This window comes from Chiloscyllium punctatum, chromosome 2, assembly GCF_047496795.1.
Source record: "Chiloscyllium punctatum isolate Juve2018m chromosome 2, sChiPun1.3, whole genome shotgun sequence".
Classification (NCBI taxonomy): domain Eukaryota; kingdom Metazoa; phylum Chordata; class Chondrichthyes; order Orectolobiformes; family Hemiscylliidae; genus Chiloscyllium; species Chiloscyllium punctatum.
In genome coordinates, this window is record NC_092740.1 from 3,064,604 (window position 1) to 3,084,505 (window position 19,902).

At 49.2% G+C, this 19,902-nt stretch overlaps 1 protein-coding gene across 3 annotated transcripts in view; it reads left to right on the plus strand.

Moving 5' to 3' along the window:
- Nucleotides 1-19,902, plus strand: part of spef2 (sperm flagellar 2) — a 714,991-nt gene that overhangs the window by 647,093 nt on the left and 47,996 nt on the right. For all 3 annotated transcript variants that reach the window (XM_072592835.1, XM_072592845.1, XM_072592854.1), the window contains exons 28-29: nt 17,761-17,899; nt 19,469-19,588. In XM_072592835.1, coding sequence (XP_072448936.1) covers nt 17,761-17,899; nt 19,469-19,588 — 259 coding nt within the window. The remainder of the gene's footprint in view (nt 1-17,760; nt 17,900-19,468; nt 19,589-19,902) is intronic.

Genomic DNA, 19,902 nt, shown 5'->3' on the forward strand with positions numbered 1-19,902 from the left:
TCTCAATCCATCAGATGGGCTGAACAGCATCCTCGTGCAAGGCAAAGGGACTGCCTCCTGATCAATACCTCCCAGTGCTTGGGCATATGACCCTGCAAAATGACTGCACCCTGGTCAAATGCTGTTCCTGCTACCTGCCGCGCGAGTCCATCTCTCCACCATCCTGACAGCAATTGACATCCCACCCTGTGCGTGGGTGAAGAATGCACTTGATGGAATGTACACTTCCAATAGTGTTGAGACAGAATACAGCCACCAACCTGCCGAACGCCTCAGTCCTCATTCCCAGGCTGCTACCTCATCATCACTAACTGAAGCTGGCTTCATGCCTTTGCAGCCTCTTCATACCCTCCCACAGGTTGCCTGAACCGAGCTTTGTATCAGCAACAAACTCGGTCCCTTTGTCTCAGAATTAACTGCTGTGGCCCTAACACCGATCCTGTTGGTTTCCCCTCCTCCTCCCTCTGACACAGTTCCTCGAGATCTGACGATGACATTGTTGCACTCTGCTGTTGTGGGTCTGAGTTGATAGAGGAGTCTGTTGCTGGCTCTTCACTCCCTGCCACAACACAGCCGCCTGCTGGGAGTAATATTCTGGTTCCCATACATTCCAGCTGCCTGCTGGGAGTGATACTCTGGTTCCCATACACTCCAGCTGCCTGCTCCTGGGCCTGTCCACTGGGCCCGAGATGACTACAGCAGGCACAGCTGCTTCTTGCCCAGTTTGGGTGGTCCAGGGTGAGAAACCCCCACAGGCTGGTCAGAATGCTGCATTTTATTTCAGGGTGGTTTTGAGGATGTTGTTGAATTGTTCCACCTGCCTTCCTGGTAACAGAGCTCAGAGTTGACACCTTGTCCTGAGAGTCTTGTATCAGCTTGTGGAATGTGACCTCCCTAGTGCAGCTGATTGGTCAGACCCAGTGCCCCGATGCTGCATCCATTGCCCTGTTACTGGAGCGTTTCTCCTGTCAGTGGGTTTTCTGGACATTGGAGAGTCATTGCTGGCGATGTTTCTGACAGGCTTTGTGGTGTCAGGTGTACGTGGACCATCTGAGCAGATAGGGGAGGCCCGAAATGAATTTTTTTTGCTTCGGTTTTCATTAAGGAAAGGGACCTTGTTATAAATGAGAACTTTGAGGAGCTGGGATACAGTCTTGACCAGATCAAGATTGATGAAGTTGATGTGCTGGAAATTTTGGAAAACATGAAGATTGATAAGTCCCCAGGGCCAGACCAGATTTATCCGAGGCTGCTCCGGGAAGCGAGAAAGGAGGTTCCTAAGCCGCTGGTGAGGATCTTTGCCTCCTCACTCTCCACGGGAGACATACCAGAGGATTGGAGGGAGGGGAATGTTGTTCCTCTTTTCAAGAAGGGGAATAGGGAAATCCCTGGCAATTACAGACCAGTCAGTCTTACATCTGTGGTCAGCAAGGTTTTGGAAAGAACTCTGAAGGATAGGATTTATGACAATTTGGAAAAGCATAGTGTGATTAAAGGCAATCAGCATGGCTTTGTGAGGGGTAGGTCATGCCTCACAAATTTTATTGAGTCCTTTGAGGAGGTGACAAGACAGGTCAACAAAGGTCGTGCAGTGGATGTGGTGTATATGGACTTCAGCAAAGCATTTGATAGGGTTCCCCATGGTAGGCTCATTCATAAAGTCAGGAAGTATGGGATACAGGGAGATTTAACTATCTGGATTCAGAATTGGCTGGCTGACAGAAGGCAGAGAGTGGTTGTAGATGGAAAGTATTCTGCCTGGAGGACAGTGTTGAGTGGGGTCCCGCAGGGCTCTGTTCTTGGGCCTCTGCTCTTTGTAGTTTTTATAAATGACTTGGATGAGGAGGTTGAGGGGTGGGTTAATAAATTTGCAGATGACACAAAGGTTGGAGGTGTTGTCGATAGTATCGAGGGTTACTGCAGGCTGCAGTGTGACATAGACAGGATGCAGAGCTGGGCTGAGAAATGGCAGATGGAGTTCAACCTGGATAAATGTGAAGTGATGCATTTTGGAAGGTCGAACTAGAATGCTGAATATAGGATTAAAGACAGGATTCTTGGCAGTGTGGAGGAACAGAGGGATCTGGGTGTTCAAGTACATAGATCCCTCAAAGTTGTCACTCAAGTAGAATAGGGTTGTTAAGAAAGCATACGGTGTTTTGGCTTTCATTAACAGGGGGATCGAGTTTAAGAGCCGCGAGGTTTTGCTGCAGCTCTACAAGTCCCTGGTGAGACCACACTTGGAATATTGTGTCCAGTTCTGGTCGCTCTACTATCGGAAAGATACAGAGGCTTTGGAGAGGGGGCAAAGAAGGTTTACCAGGATGCTGCCGGGACTGGAGGGCTTGCCTTGTGAAGAAAAGTTGAATAAGCTTGGACTTTTCTCTCTGGAGAGAAGGAGGAAGAGAGGAGACCTGATTGAGGTGTACAAGGTAATGAGAGGCATGGATAGAGTCAATAGCCAGAGACTTTTCCCCAGGGCAGGATTGACTAGGATGAGGGGTCATAGTTTGAAGATATTAGGAGGAAGGTACAAAGGAGACACCAGAGGTAGGTTCTTTATGCAGAGAGTTGTGAATGTATGGAATGTGTTGCCAGCGGTGATGGTGGGAGCAGAGTCTTTGGGGAAAGTTAAGCGACTGCTGGACATTGCACATGGATAGCAGTGAGTTGAGGGGTGCACACTTTATTTTACATTCTATGTTCTATGTCTCCAACACACGCTGAAGGACAGGTCACAGGGCAGTGTGTAAGTGGGAGCACAGTACCAGGTCTTTATCACACTGCAGCTGATGTTGAATGTCATCATCGTGGTGTGTGTCCCCAGAGAGAGCTGCCTCCCAAGGAATGGGAATGGATCAATGTTGGCCAATGGTTCAGTGTGAAGTGTGATCACCAGGGGGCAGTATTACCCATCAGGAGCAGGCTGCAAGAGGACCTTGCCCACCTCTCACGTGCCTCTGTGAGGAGTTTGGAGCTCAGTCTCTCAGTGCACAAACGTACACATGAACATTGGGTTATACCATCTCATTGACAGGGAAGGCCTGGGTTGCCTCTGGGCTGGAGGTGATGCAGTTTGAACAGGTCGGCCTTCATTCTGTGAGAAAGGGCCACTCCAGCAGGAAGCTCCCCGGAATCCAGTCAAAATCGTGCAGTGAGGAGGAGGCAGAATACTGTTGGTGTACCAACATAGCTCTGATTGACTCCGAAAAACCCCTAGGAACTGCAGATGCTGAGAATCAGAAACAAAGTCAGAAATCCCTGGAAAAGTTCAGCAGGTCTGATGCCATCTGTGGAGAAAAGGCAAGGTTAACATTTTGAGTCCAGTGATCCTTCTTTCTGAACAGGCAGTGTATTTGTGAGGTATTCAGGCTGATACAGGGAGAATGTACAAACTCCACACAGACAGTCACCTGAAGTGGGAATTGAACCCAGGTCCCTGGTGCTGTGAGGCAACAGTGCTAACCACTGAGCCACCGTGCCACCTGTTCTTTAGGTCACAGGTTGTTCTTGTGGGACCTTGGCCTTCATTTGGTGATGCTTCTGCATCAGGAACAGCTTGCTGTTTGAATTTTGTGGGTATTATCATCAAACCAGTCTTGATGTTTCCCGACAGACAAACCAAGAGCCCTATGCAGATGCTGTTTGTGATGCTTCACAGACAGACCAGGTGCTGTCAATGTTCTGTTTGCTGGGAGTCACCACCAGGCACTGGTGAGGCACTGACTGAGAATCTTCAACTCCATCAGCATGGGGCTCTTGCGAAAGTGGAGTTTGTCCCCAACTCCCCCAAGCCCCACTTTGGACAGTGATCGCAGTGTCGTAGTGTTGCAGTTTGGGCTATGATAGCAATGCAACCTTCAGGTCTCTCACTCCTGAATTATGCACAAGCTCTTAACATTCCAGGTCACAATGGGCATTGGGGGGGCAAACTCTCCATTGGTTGGAGTCATAGCTGACACACAGGAAGATGTCAAGGGTGTGTTGCTGGAAAAGCACAGCAGGGCAGGCAGCATCCGAGGAGCAGGAGAATTGACGTTTTGGGCCGGAGCCCTTCATCAGGAACGTTTGTGCCACACAAATGCCAGGCTGTGACCAATGCCAGTGAGTGACAGTCTAACAACTGCCCCTTGATAGCAATGATCATGTCACTGAATGTCAACATCCTGGGGGTTGCCATTGACCAGAAACTCTCTAGACTCACAGCGTAAACACAGTGGCTACAAGAGCAAGTCAGAGACTAGGAATACTGCAGCAAGTAACTCCCCCCCGCGACTCCCCAAAGCCTGTCCACCATCTACAAGGCACAAGGCAGGAGTGTGATGGAATACTCCCCACTTGCCCTGGATGGGGGCAGCTCCAACAACACTCAAGAAGCTCAACACCATCCAGGAGAAAGCAGCTACTTAATTGGCACCACATCCACAAACATCCCCTCCCTCCCCCACCGACCCTCACTCGCAGCAGTGTGTACCAGCTACAAGATGTACTGCAGAAATTCACCAAAGATCCTCAGACAGCACCTTCCAAACCCACGGTCACTTTGAAGGAGAAGTGAAGCAGATACACGAGAGAGGTAGAGGGTATGACCTGGTTGGTCAGTGGGAGGAATGAATCTGACTGGTAGCAGGGAGGAAAGGAGGGGGAGGGGCTGGGAAGGGAGTTGGGGGATGGAAAGGGAGGTTATTTTAAATTGGAGAACTCAATGTTAAGTCCTCCGGGCTGTGGGTTGCCCAAGCGGAAGATGAGGTGTTGTTCCTCCAATTTGCAGTGTGGTTCGTTGTGGCGATGGAGGAGGCCAAGGATGGTCATGTCAGAAAGGGAGTGGGAAGGGGAATTGAAATGGGCAGTGACTGGGAGGTTCGGTCGGCCCCTACGGGCCTGGCTGAGATGCTCGGTGAACCATTCCCTAAGTTTACGTTCGGTCTCCCTGCTGTAGAGAAGACCACACCAGGAGCACCTGATGCAGTAAACTCGGTTGGAGGAGAGGCAGGTGGAGGGATGGGGCCCTGGATGGAGGTGGGGGGTGGCTTTTCTGATTGTAGGGGAAAGTCCTTGGGGGTTCGAGGTGGCTGAGAGGGCGGGGGTGTTCACTGGGGAGACTGGCACAAACCAAGGACTGTCAAAGGGATGGTACTTGTGGAAGGCAGAGCGTGGGTGGGGAGGGGGAGATGTTCTTGGTAGTGGGGTGTGGTTGGTGTTGGTGGAAGTGTTTGAGAATGATGTGTTGGATATGGAGATTGATGCTGCCTGCCTTGCTGTGTCCCCCTCTCTCCTGATGCTGCCTGCCTTGCTGTGTTCCCCCCCCTCCTGATGCTGCCTGCCTTGCTGTGTCCCTCTCCCTCCTGATACTGCCTGCCTTGCTGTGTCCCTCTCCCCCCTGATACTGCCTGCCTTGCTGTGTCCCCCTCCCTCCTGATACTGCCTGCCTTGCTGTGTCCCTCTCCCCCCTGATACTGCCTGCCTTGCTGTGTCCCCCCCCCTCCTGATACTGCCTGCCTTGTTGTGTCCCCCTCCCTCCTGATACTGCCTGCCTTGCTGTGTCCCTCTCCCTCCTGATACTGCCTGCCTTGCTGTGTCCCCCTCCCTCCTGATACTGCCTGCCTTGCTGTGTCCCCCTCCCCCCTGATACTGCCTGCCTTGCTGTGTTCCCCCCCCCCTCCTGATACTGCCTGCCTTGCTGTGTCCCTCTCCCTCCTGATGCTGCCTGCCTTGCTGTGTCCCTCTCCCACCTGATGCTGCCTGCCTTGCTGTGTTCCCTCTCCCCTCCTGATACTGCCTGCCTTGCTGTGTCCCTCTCCCTCCTGATACTGCCTGCCTTGCTGTGTCCCTCTCCCTCCTGATGCTGCCTGCCTTGCTGTGTCCCTCTCCCACCTGATGCTGCCTGCCTTGCTGTGTTCCCTCTCCCCCCTGATGCTGCCTGCCTTGCTGTGTCCCTCTCCCTCCTGATACTGCCTGCCTTGCTGTGTCCCTCCCCCCTGATACTGCCTGCCTTGCTGTGTCCCTCCCCCCTGATACTGCCTGCCTTGCTGTGTCCCCCTCCCTCCTGATACTGCCTGCCTTGCTGTGTCCCCCTCCCTCCTGATGCTGCCTGCCTTGCTGTGTCCCTCTCCCTCCTGATACTGCCTGCCTTGCTGTGTCCCTCCCCCCTGATACTGCCTGCCTTGCTGTGTCCCTCCCCCCTGATACTGCCTGCCTTGCTGTGTCCCTCTCCCTCCTGATACTGCCTGCCTTGCTGTGTCCCCCTCCCTCCTGATGCTGCCTGCCTTACTGTGTCCCTCCCCCTCCTGATACTGCCTGCCTTGCTGTGTCCCCCTCCCTCCTGATACTGCCTGCCTTGCTGTGTCCCCCTCCCTCCTGATGCTGCCTGCCTTGCTGTGTCCCTCCCCCTCCTGATACTGCCTGCCTTGCTGTGTCCCCCTCCCTCCTGATGCTGCCTGCCTTGCTGTGTTCCACCCCCCTGATACTGCCTGCCTTGCTGTGTCCCCTCTCCCTCCTGATACTGCCTGCCTTGCTGTGTCCCCTCTCCCTCCTGATAGTGCCTGCCTTGCTGTGTTCCTTCTCCCTCCTGATACTGCCTGCCTTGCTGTGTCCCTCTCCCTCCTGATACTGCCTGCCTTGCTGTGTCCCTCTCCCTCCTGATACTGCCTGCCTTGCTGTGTCCCCCTCCCTCCTGATACTGCCTGCCTTGCTGTGTTCCACCCCCCTGATACTGCCTGCCTTGCTGTGTCCCCCTCCCTCCTGATGCTGCCTGCCTTGCTGTGTTCCCCCCCCTCCTGATACGGCCTGCCTTGCTGTGTTCCCCCCCCTCCTGATGCTGCCTGCCTTGCTGTGTTCCCCCCCCCTCCTGATACTGCCTGCCTTGCTGTGTTCCTCTCCCTCCTGATACTGCCTGCCTTGCTGTGTCCCCCCCTCCTGATACTGCCTGCCTTGCTGTGTTCCCCCCCCCTCCTGATGCTGCCTGCCTTGCTGTGTCCCTCTCCCTCCTGATGCTGCCTGCCTTGCTGTGTCCCCTCTCCCTCCTGATGCTGCCTGCCTTGCTGTGTCCCTCTCCCTCCTGATACTGCCTGCCTTGCTGTGTCCCTCTCCCTCCTGATGCTGCCTGCCTTGCTGTGTTCCCTCTCCCTCCTGATACTGCCTGCCTTGCTGTGTTCCCACTCCCTCCTGATACTGCCTGCCTTGCTGTGTTTCCCCTCCCTCCTGATACTGCCTGCCTTGCTGTGTCCCCTCTCCCTCCTGATGCTGCCTGCCTTGCTGTGTCCCTCTCCCTCCTGATACTGCCTGCCTTGCTGTGTCCCTCTCCCTCCTGATGCTGCCTGCCTTGCTGTGTTCCCTCTCCCTCCTGATACTGCCTGCCTTGCTGTGCTCCCTCTCCCCCCTGATGCTGCCTGCCTTGCTGTGTCCCTCCCCCTCCTGATGCTGCCTGCCTTGCTGTGTTCCCTCTCCCTCCTGATACTGCCTGCCTTGCTGTGTTCCCACTCCCTCCTGATACTGCCTGCCTTGCTGTGTTCCCTCTCCCTCCTGATACTGCCTGCCTTGCTGTGTTCCCACTCCCTCCTGATACTGCCTGCCTTGCTGTGTTCCCACTCCCTCCTGATACTGCCTGCCTTGCTGTGTTTCCCCTCCCTCCTGATACTGCCTGCCTTGCTGTGTTTCCCCTCCCTCCTGATACTGCCTGCCTTGCTGTGTTCCCCCTCCCTCCTGATACTGCCTGCCTTGCTGTGTCCCTCTCCCTCCTGATACTGCCTGCCTTGCTGTGTTCCCACTCCCTCCTGATACTGCCTGCCTTGCTGTGTTCCCACTCCCTCCTGATACTGCCTGCCTTGCTGTGTTTCCCCTCCCTCCTGATACTGCCTGCCTTGCTGTGTTTCCCCTCCCCCCTGATGCTGCCTGCCTTGCTGTGTTCCTTCTCCCTCCTGATACTGCCTGCCTTGCCGTGTCCCCCTCCCTCCTGATACTGCCTGCCTTGCTGTGTCCCTCTCCCTCCTGATGCTGCCTGCCTTGCTGTGTCCCCCTCCCTCCTGATATTGCCTGCCTTGCCGTGTCCCTCTCCCTCCTGATACTGCCTGCCTTGCCGTGTCCCCCTCCCTCCTGATACTGCCTGCCTTGCTGTGTCCCTCCCCCTCCTGATACTGCCTGCCTTGCTGTGTCCCCCTCCCTCCTGATACTGCCTGCCTTGCTATGTCCCTCTCCCTCCTGATGCTGCCTGCCTTGCTGTGTTCCTTCTCCCTCCTGATACTGCCTGCCTTGCTGTGTCCCTCTCCCTCCTGATACTGCCTGCCTTGCTGTGTCCGCCTCCCTCCTGATACTGCCTGCCTTGCTATGTCCCCCTCCCTGCTGGTGCTGCCTGCCTTGCTGTGTTCTTCCAGCCTCCTGCCTGTCTACCTTGGATTCCAGCATCTGCAGGTTGTTTTTGTCTCTGATCAGGATTGAACGGTGGAGCAGGCTCAGTTGGCCGAATGGCTTAAACTTGGTCCTAAAGCTTCTGGTCTTAAAGTGTAACTCAGGACAGGCCATAAATTCTAGCCCAGACAGTGACATCTGTGTCCAGTGGGTGAATAAAAAAAACCTCTCCTGAATGTTTTCATGTTGTGTTTAAAGTTCAGTGCTAAGAAATGGTCACAATATTCCCAGTGAGGCTGAGCTTGTGTCTGATGCAAGTTCAGCATCCCCATCTTGTACTTGTCCTGTATGCCCTTCTGGATAGTTCCATTATGACCTCCCTGCCACAGCTGACACAGGTAACTGTCTTGGTCTAACACAGAGCTCAACATTCACAACCAGCTCCTCAAACCCAGCAGTGTGCAAGCTCCAAGCTGCAGGGATAGGGAGTTCACGGTGGGTCTGGTGCAAAGATAGATGTTGTGTTTCAGGGACCTTTACCCTTGGCATGTAGCTCACCTTTTGCTGGTTTCTAAAACACCTCTAATCCTCAGATTTCCAACTATTCTTAGCAACATTATAAGCCTTAGCTTTTAATTGAATGCTATCCTCAGCTTCCAGAGTAAGCCTTATGTGGAATATCTTGCTGAAATTTTGTGTTTCAATTGAATATTTCTTGTTGAAGCTGTTACACTTTTCCAACTGTATTTGCCAGCCGGAGGTCATTGTCCACATTGGAACTAACGACATAGGAGGGGAAAAGGTTGAGACTCTGAAGGGAGGTTACAGAGAGTTCGGCAGAAATTTAAAAAGGAGGTCCTCAAGGGTAGTAATATCTGGATTACTCCCAGTGCTACGAGCTAGTGAGGGCAGGAATAGGAGAATAGAGCAGATGAATGCATGGCTGAGGAGCTGGTGTATGGGAGAAGGATTCACATTTTTGGATCATTGGAATCTCTTTTGGGGTAGAAGTGACCTGGAGAAGAAGGACGGATTGCACCTGAAGTGGAAGGGGACTAATGTACTGGCAGGGAAATTTGTTAGAACTGCTTGGGAGGGTTTAAACGAGTAAGGGGGGGGGGGGGGGGGACCCAGGGAGATAGTGAGGAAAGAGATCGATCTGAGATGGGTACAGCTGAGAACAGAAGCGAGTCAAACAGTCAGGGCAGGCAGGGACAAGGTAGGACTAATAAATTAAACTGCATTTATTTCAATGCAAGGGGCCTAACAGGGAAGGCAAATGAACTCGGGGCATGGTTAGGAACATGGGACTGGGATATCATAGCAATTATGTCAGAAAGGCAAGGTTACATTGATCATGGGTGACTTCAATATGCAGGTGGACTGGGTAAATAATGTTGCCAGTGGATCTAAAGAAAGGGAATTCATGGAATGCTTACAGGATGGCTTTTTGGAACAGCTAGTCATGGAGCCCACAAGAGAGCAGGCTATTCTGGACCTAGTGCTTTGCAATGAACCAGACTCTATAAAAGATCTTAAAGTAAGGGAACCCTTAGGAAGTAGCGACCATAATATGGTAGAGTTCAGTCTGGAGTTTGAAAGGGAGAAGGCGAAATCTGATGTAATGGTGTTACAGTTGAATAAAGGTAATTATGAGGGCATGAGAGAGGAACTGACTAAAATAGACTGGAAGCAGAGGCTAACCGGGAAGACACTAGAGCAAAAATGGCAGGAGTTTGTAGGTATAATTGAGGACACTGTACAGAGGTTCATTCCCAAGAAAAGAAAGATTAACCGGGGAGGGATTAGACAACCTTGGCTGACAAAGGAAGTCAGGAAATGTATTAAAGAAAAAGAGAGATCCTATAAAGTGGCTAAGAACAGTGGGAAATCAGAAGATTGGGAAGGATACAAAAGCCAACAGAGGATAACAAAGAGTGTAATAAGAAATGAGAGGATCAAATATGAAGGTAGGCTAGCCAGTAATATTAGAAATAATAGTAAAAGTTTCTTTCAGTACATAAGAAACAAACGACAGGCAAAAGTAGACATTGGGCCACTTCAAACTGATGCAGGGAGCCTAGTGATGGGAGATAAGGAAATAGCAGGAGAACTTAACAAGTACTTTGCGTCAGTTTTCACAGTGGAAGACAGGAGTAATATCCCAAAAATTAAAGGGTGTCACGGGGCTGAGTTGAGTATGGTTGCCATTACGAAAGAGATAGTGCTAGAAAAGTTAAAAAGTCTTAAAATTGATAAATCTCCTGGCCCCGATGGGATACACCCTAGAGTTCTGAGAGAGGTTGCTGAGGAAATAGCAGAGGCATTGGTTGAGATCTTTCAAGAGTCACTGGAGTCAGGAAAGGTCCCGGACGATTGGAAGATGGCTGTAGTAACCCCCTTGTTCAAGAAAGGATCAAGGCAAAAGATGGAAAATTATAGGCCAATCAGCTTAACCTCGGTTGTTGGTAAAATTCTAGAATCCATCATTAAGGATGAGGTTTCTAAATTCTTGGAAGAGCAGAGTCTGATTAGAACAAGTCAACATGGATTTAGTAAAGGGAGGTCATGCCTGACAAACCTGTTGGAATTTTTTGAAGAGGTAACAAGTAGGTTAGACCAGGGGAACCCAGTGGATGTGGTCTATCTGGACTTTCAAAAGGCCTTTGATAAGGTGCCACACGGGAGACTGCTGAGCAAGGTGAGGGCCCATGGTGTTCGAGGTGAGCTGCTGGGATGGATTGAGGATTGGCTATCTAACAGAAGGCAGAGAGTTGGGATAAAAGGTTCTTTTTCAGAATGGCAGCCGGTGACGAGCGGTGTCCCGCAGGGTTCGGTGCTGGGGCCACAGCTGTTCGCATTATATATTAATGATTTGGATGAGGGAACCGGGGGCATTCTAGCGAAGTTTGCCGATGATACAAAGTTAGGTAGACAGGCAGGTAGTACTGAGGAAGTGGGGAGGCTACAGAAGGATCTAGACAGGTTGGGAGAGTGGTCCAGGAAATGGCTGATGGAATTTAACGTGAGCAAGTGCGAGGTCTTGCACTTTGGCAAAAAGAATATAGGAATGGACTACTTTCTAAATGGTGAGAAACTTAATAAAGCCAAAGCACAAAGGGATCTGGGAGTGCTAGTCGAGGATTCTCTAAAGGTAAACATGCAGGTTGAGTCTGTGATTAAGAAAGCGAATGCAATGTTGTCTCTTATCTCAAGAGGGTTGGAATATAAAAGCAGAGATGTACTACTAAGACTTTATAAAGCTCTGGTTAGGCCCCATTTGGAGTACTGTGTCCAGTTTTGGTCCCCACACCTCAGGAAGGACATACTGGCACTGGAACGTGTCCAGCGGAGATTCACACGGATGATCCCTGGAATGACAGGTCTAGCATATGAGGAACGGCTGAGGATACTGGGATTGTATTCGTTGGAGTTTAGAAGATTAAGGGGAGATCTAATAGAGACGTACAAAATAATACATGGCTTTGAAAAGGTGGATGCTAGAAAATTGTTTCTGTTAGGCGAGGAGACTAGGACCCGTGGACACAGCCTTAGAATTAGAGGGGGTCATTTCAGAACGGAAATGCGGAGACATTTCTTCAGCCAGAGAGTGGTGGGCCTGTGGAATTCATTGCCACGGAGTGCAGTGGAAGCCGGGACGCTAAATGTCTTCAAGGCCGAGATTGATAGGTTCTTGTTGTCTAGAGGAATTAAGGGCTACGGGGAGAATGCTGGCAAGTGGAGCTGAAATGCGCATCAGCCATGATTGAATGGCGGAGTGGACTCGATGGGCCGAATGGCCTTACTTCCACTCCTATGTCTTATGGTCTTATGGTCTTATGGAAACGTGGCTCAGGGATGGGCAGGACTGGCAGCTTAATGTTCCAGGATACAAATGCTACAGGAAGGATAGAAAGGGAGGCAAGAGAGGAGGGGAGTGGCATTTTTGATAAGGGATAGCATTATAGCTGTGCTGAGGGAGGATATTCCTGGGAATACATCCAGGGAAGTTATTTGGGTGGAACTGAGAAATAAGAAAGGGATGACCACCTTATTGGGATTGTATTATAGACCCCCCAATAGTCAGAGGGAAATTGAGAAACAAACTTGTAAGGAGATCTCAGCTATCTGTAAGAATAATAGGGTAGTTATGGTAGGGGATTTTAACTTTCCACACATCGACTGGGACTGCCATAGTGTTAAAGGAATTAGATGGAGATGATTTTGTTAAGTGTGTACAAGACAATTTTCTGGTTCAGTATGTGGATGTACAAACTAGAGAAGGTGCAAAACTTGACCTACTCTTGGGAAATAAGGCAGGGCAGGTGACTGAGGTGTCAGTGGGGGAGCACTTTGGGGCCAGTGACCATAATTCTATTACATTTAAAATAGTGGTGGAAAAGGATAGACCAGATCTAAAAGTTGAAGTCCTAAATTGGAGAAAGGCCAATTTTGACGGTATTAGGCAAGAAATGGGGGAGATACTAAACAAGTATTTTGCTTCAGTATTTACTGTGGAAAAGGATAAGGAAGATATAGACTATAGGGAAATAGATGGTGACATCTTGCAAAATGTCCAGATTACAGAAGAGGAAGTGCTGGATGTCTTGAAACGCATAAAGGTGGATAAATCCCCTGGACCTGATCAGGTGTACCTGAGAACTCTGTAGGAAGCTAGAGAAGTGATTGCTGGGCCTCTTACTGAGATATTTGTATCATCGATAGTCACAGGTGAGGTGCTGGAAGACTGGAGGTTGGCAAACATGGTGCCACTGTTTAAGAAGGGTGGTAAGGACAAGCCAGGGAACTATAGACTATAAACCAGTGAGCCTGACCTTGGTGGTGGGCAAGTTATTGGAGGGAATCCTGAGGGACAGGATGTACATGTATTTGGAAAGGCAAGGACTGATTCGGGATAGTCAACATGGCTTTGTGCGTGGGAAATCATGTCTCACAAACTTGATTAAGTTTTTTGAAGAAGTAACAAAGAGGATTGATGAGGGCAGAGCAGTAGATGTGATCTATATGGAGTTCAGTAAGGTGTTCAACAAGGTTCCCCATGGGAGACTGGTTAGCAAGGTTAGATCTCATAGAATACCGGGAGAACTAGCCATTTGGATACAGAACTAGCTCAAAGGTAGAAGAGAGAGGGTGGTGGTGGAGGGTTGTTTTTCAGACTGGAGGCCTGTGACCAGTGGAGTGCCACAAGGATCGGTGCTGGGTCCTCTACTTTTTGTCATTTACATAAATGATTTGGATGTGAGCATAAAAGGTACAGTTAGTAAGTTTGCAGATGACACCAAAATTGGAGGTGTAGTGGACAGCAAAGAGGGTTACCTCAGATTACAACAGGATTGGGACCAGATGGGCCAATGGGCTGAGAAGTGGCAGATGGAGTTTAAGTTAGATAAATGTGAGGTGCTGCATTTTGGAAAGGCAAATCAAGGCAGGGCTCATACACTTAATGGTAAGATCCTAAGGAGTGTTGCTGAACAAAGAGACCTTGGAGTGCAGGTTCATAGCTCCTTGAAAGTGGAGTCGCAGGTAGACAGGATAGTGAAGAAGGCGTTTGGTATGCTTTCCTTTATTGGTCAGAGTACTGAGTACAGGAGCTGGGAGGTCATGTTGCAGCTGTACGGGACATTGGTTAGGCCACTGTTGGAATATTGCATGCAATTCTGGTCTCCTTCCTATTGGAAGGATGTTGAAAGGGTTCAGAAAAGATTTACAAGGATGTTGCCAGGGTTGGAGAGATTGAATAGGCTAGGGCTGTTTTCCCTGGAGTGTCAGAGGCTGAGGAGTGACCTTATAGAGGTTTCATGAGGGGCATGGATAGGATAAATAGTCAAGGTCTCGGTTACAGCGGTGCTTGAAAAAGCACAGCAGGTCAGGAAGCATCTGAGGAGCAAGAAAATCGATGTTTTGGGCAAAAGTCCTTTATCAGGAATGAGGCAGGAGCCTCCAGTGTGGAATGCTAAAGGGCTTTTGCCCAAAACATCGATTTTCCTGCTCCGCAGATACTGCCTGACCTGCTGTGGTTTTCCAGCACCACTGATCTAGACTCTGATCTCCAGCATCTGAAGTCCTCACTTTCACCTAAATAGACAAGGTCTTTTCCCTGGGGTGGGGGAGTCAAGAACTAGAGGGCATAGGTTTAGGGTGAGAGGGGAACGATATAAAACGGACCTAAGGGGCAACTTTTTCACGCAGGGAATGGTACGTGTGTGGAACGAGCTGCCAGAGGAAGTGGTGGAGGCTGGTATAATTGCAGCATTTAAGAGGCATTTGGATGGGTATATGAATAGGAAGGGTTTGGAGGGATATGGGACTAGATTGGGTTGGGATATCTGGTCGGCATGGACGGGTTGGGCCGAAGGGTCTGTTTCCGTGCTGTACATCTCTATGACTCTATGAATCTACCTCCATACTCTTCTGGTCTATTCACTCAGTTAACCAAAGCTAGTTCTCCTTTTTAATTAGCTTTGTTTCGGATCAAGATTCATGTTTGTAATCGGAGTGTGTTGCATAGAGTCGATAGTGTGGTGGATGTGGGGTACATTAATGTTACAAATGTTTAGGCAGCATCTACATCACAGGCCTGTCAGAAAACTAAAAGGAGTCCTTGGGAAAGCAACAAATTGGATTCCAATTGTTTAAGTGACAGGAATCAAAGGACGACAGCTGACAGCTGTTTGTTGTGGTTGGAAGGATGTTTCTATTTGGGTTCTAAAGGTACCTGTACTTAGCTCTTGTTGTTACAGAGTTAATGAATGATTTATTCTGGAATAGAGGACCTTGCAAGCAAAGTTTACAGAATACAGAGAAAATGGTCTGTGTGATTGAAGAGTTAGGAAGAATTCTTGTATCTGCTGGGATTGGTCTCCTTGAAACAGTGGGGACTGAGGGATGATTTGATTGGGATGAACAAAGGCTTACAGATAGAGATATAGTTCACAAAGATGGGAGTGGGTTGGATCACTTGTCTTCAAACAGCACAGAGACTATATACTGAATGATCTCCTTGGGCCATCGTTTCTGTGAGAATTGATGAGGACATTACCTCTGTCCACTTTGTTGTTTCACTGCTTCAGACCTTAAGGACTCTGAAGATGGACGAGGGAGATCCAGTAGATGTAGTGTACCTGGACTTTCAGAAAGCTTTAGATAAAGTCCCACATAGGAGGTTAGTGAGCAAAATTAGGGCGCATGGTATTGGGGGAAAAGTATTCAAAGTTGGTTGGCTGACAGGAAACAAAGAGTAGTGATAAACGGCTCCATTTCAGAATGGCAGACAGTGACCAGTGGGGTACCGCAGGGATCAGTGCTGGGACCGCAACTTTTTACAATATATGTTAATGATATAGAAGATGGTATTAGCAATAACATTAGCAAATTTGCTGATGATACTAAGCTGGGTGGCAGGGTGAAATGTGATGAGGATGTTAGGAGATTACAGGGTGACCTGGACAAGTTAGGTGAGTGGTCAGATGCATGGCAGATGCAGTTTAATGTGGATAAATGTCTGGTTATCCACTTTGGTGGCAAGAACAGGAAGGCAGACTACTACCTAAATGGAATCAATTTAGGAAAAGGGCAGTACAGAGAGATCTGGGTGTTCTTGTACAGCAGTCAATGAAGGTAAGCATCCAGGTACAGCAGGTAGTGAAGAAGGCTAATAGCATGCTGGCCTTCATAACAAGAGGGATTGAATATAGAAGCAAAGAGGTTCTTCTGCAGCTGTACAGGGCCCTCGTGAGACCACACCTGGAGTATTGTGTCAGTTCTGGTCTCCAAATTTGAGGAAAGACATTCTGGCTATTGAGACAGTGCAGCATAGGTTCACGAGGTCAATTCCTGGAATGGCGGGACTACCTTACGCTGAAAGACTGGAGCGACTGGGCTTGTATACCCTTGAGTTTAGAAGACTGAGAGGGGATCTGATTGAGACGTATAAGATTATTAAAGGATTGGACACTCTGGAGGCAGGAAACATGTTTCTGCTGATGGGTGAGTGCCGAACCAGAGGACACAGCTTAAAAAATCCGTCTTGTTATGAAGGCCAGCATGCTATTAGCCTTCTTCACTACCGGCTGTACCTGCATGCTTACCTTCATTGACTGCTGTACAAGAACACCCAGATCTCTCTGTACTGCCCCTTTACCTAAATTGATTCCATTTAGGTAGTAATCTGCCTTCCTGTTCTTGCCACCAAAGTGGATAACCATACATTTATCCACATTAAACTGCATCTGCCATGCATCTGACCACTCACCTAACTTGTCCAGGTCACCCTGTAATCTCCTAATATTCTCCTCACATTTCACCCTGCCACCCAGCTTTGAATCATCAGCAAATTTGCTAATGTTCTTACTCATACCATCTTCTATATCATTAACATATATTGTAAAAAGCTGCGGTCCCAGCACTGATCCCTGCGGTACCCCACTGGTCACCACCTGCCATTCCGAAATGGAACCGTTTATCACTACTCTTTGTTTCCTATCAGCCAACCAACTTTCATCCAATTTAGGACAGAGATGAGGAGAAACTTCTTCACCCAGAGAGTGGTGGCTGTGTGGAATGCTCTACCCCAGAGGGCAGTGGAGGCCCAGTCTCTGGATTCATTTAAGAAAGAGTTGGATAAAGCTCTCAAGGATAGTGGAATCAAGGGTTATGGAGATAAGGTAGGAACAGGATACTGATTAAGGATGATCAGCCATGATCATATTGAAGGGTGGTGCATTCTCGAAGGGCAGAATGGCCTCCTCCTGCACCTATTGTCTATTGTCTATTGACATGAGAAGGTAATCAGAGCCTGGCAATTTACTTGCTTGCTCCTGTTGTTCACAATGGCTGCTGCTTTGTAGATTTCCTTATGATAAGTTGGTCTTACCTTCCAAACTTCTCTTTTAGGCAATCCATTCTTTGCTACTGTGTTATACGTTCAATGAAGGTTAGTACTGGAACCAATCTTTACGCACCTTCATCAGAATAGATTTGCAGAATTATAAACCTGTCCCTCTGAACCCGGTAGTTGCAATTTTGATCGTTGTCTCTTTCATGGAGAACTGCTCATCTGAGCAGTTCTGTGACTACTCAGATAATGTCCACGATCCACAAGCAATTAAACCCAATAAATGTACAGTCTCACATTCCAATCACCAGCACCCCACACGCACTACCCTCACCTTCCCTACATCGCAGAAATGCTGCCCCCTCACACTTCACCTCAGCTCGGATGAAGAGTCAGCTGGACACATAGTGTTAGCTTGCTCTCTCTCCACGGAGGCTGCCTGACCCACTGTGATCTCCAGCATTCTCTGTTTTCAGTACAGATTCCAGCATCTGCAGGAATTTGTTCCTGTCAATCAATGATCAGTTTCTCCTTCTTTTCAATTCATTTTCCCTTGACTTTAGATTCAGACAGAAATGAGAATCAAGGAGGAAGAGGAGAGGAAAGAACAGAAGTTGAAAGAAGAAAAGGAAAAAGAATTGCAGAAGTCAGCTGGAAAAGACTCCAAAAAAAAGGGAGGGAAGTCAGCAGATAAGAAAAAAGGTGACTTTTCCCTCTGACTGGAAACAAGCTAGATTGGGAATGGGCTGGGAATCTGGGAGTGGGAATGGATTGGGAATCTGGGAGTGAGGCTGATTGGGAATCTGGTGGAGGGAATGGATTGGGAATCTGGGAGTGAGAATGGACTGGGAATCTGGTGGAGGGAATGGATTGGGAATCTGAGAGTGAGAATGGACTGGGAATCTGGTGGAGGGAATGGATTGTGAATCTGAGAGTGAGAATGGACTGGGAATCTGAGAGTGAGAATGGACTGGGAATCTGGTGGAGGGAATGGATTGGGAATCTGGTGGAGGGAATGGATTGTGAATCTGAGAGTGAGAATGGACTGGGAATCTGGGGGTGGGAATGGATTGGGAATCTGGGAGTGAGAATGGACTGGGAATCTGGTGGAGGGAATGGACTGGGAATCTGGTGGAGGGAATGGATTGGGAATCTGGTGGAGGGAATGGATTGTGAATCTGAGAGTGAGAATGGACTGGGAATCTGGGGGTGGGAATGGATTGGGAATCTGGGAGTGAGAATGGACTGGGAATCTGGGGTGGGAATGGATTGGGAATCTGGGAGCGAGAATGGACTGGGAATCTGGTGGAGGGAATGGACTGGGAATCTGGTGGAGGGAATGGATTGGGAATCTGGTGGAGGGAATGGATTGTGAATCTGAGAGTGAGAATGGACTGGGAATCTGGGGGTGGGAATGGATTGGGAATCTGAGAGTGAGAATGGACTGGGAATCTGGGGGTGGGAATGGACTGGGAATCTGAGAGTGAGAATGGACTGGGAATCTGGTGGAGGGAATGGACTGGGAATCTGGTGGAGGGAATGGATTGGGAATCTGAGAGTGAGAATGGACTGGGAATCTGGGGGTGGGAATGGATTGGGAATCTGGGAGTGAGAATGGACTGGGAATCTGGGGTGGGAATGGATTGGGAATCTGAGAGTGAGAATGGACTGGGAATCTGGGGGTGGGAATGGACTGGGAATCTGAGAGTGAGAATGGACTGGGAATCTGGGGGTGGGAATGGATTGGGAATCTGGGAGTGAGAATGGACTGGGAATCTGGTGGAGGGATTGGACTGGGAATCTGGTGGAGGGAATGGATTGGGAATCTGAGAGTGAGAATGGACTGGGAATCTGGGGGTGGGAATGGATTGGGACTCTGGGAGTGAGGCACATTGGGAATCTGGGGGTGGGAATAAAACTGGAACCAAGTGGTAGGAATGGTCTGGGAATCTGGTGGTGTGATAAATTTAGGGATGAGATGAGGATTGGATTGCGAATATATCTTGGGGATGAATTGTGCACATCACCCGAACCATCCATGGCATTCCTCCATTTCTTAAAGCTGGTGAATTGAATTGTTACTTCAGAGAGCTAGCACAGAGAACAATGGGCCAAATGGCTTTCTGTTTTGTAACAGTTGTAAGATTCTGTGCCAAGATGACTTGGGGAGTTTTCTCCGTGATGAAACAAGACTATTATATTTCTTGTGTACAGCTCCAGAAAATTCTTGAATCCTCCTGAGGCTCTCTGTATGTTTGTGACTCTTTCTAGGCCACCAATCTCTAACCCCCTCGGTGCCACCCCCTGTGATCGATAATCCAGAGGTGGCCAGGAAGCAAGAACTGAGAGAGCAGATATACACAGAGTACCTGGGAGCACTGGAGGAGGAGGGTGAGTGAAGCCTTCACAGGGGCTGAGGAGAGGGGTCATATCCATAAAGAGCAGCACAATCCTCAGTCTGACCAGAGAATTCAGTTACCATTCCCACTCCTCAATGTAATTCTGGTACTGCTTGATTATTCCAGCTCTCATTGATAGTTTTACAGGAAAAGTTTTTAAATTACAAGGTAAAAGGGAAAAGCAGCCAAGTTTTTTTTTCATTTTGATTGTAGCTCAGCTAATTCCAGTTGTGACATCCCAGTTTCAGGCATCCTTTATTCCAATTCTAAATGTTGGATCATCACATGAAGCAGCCCACCTTTACA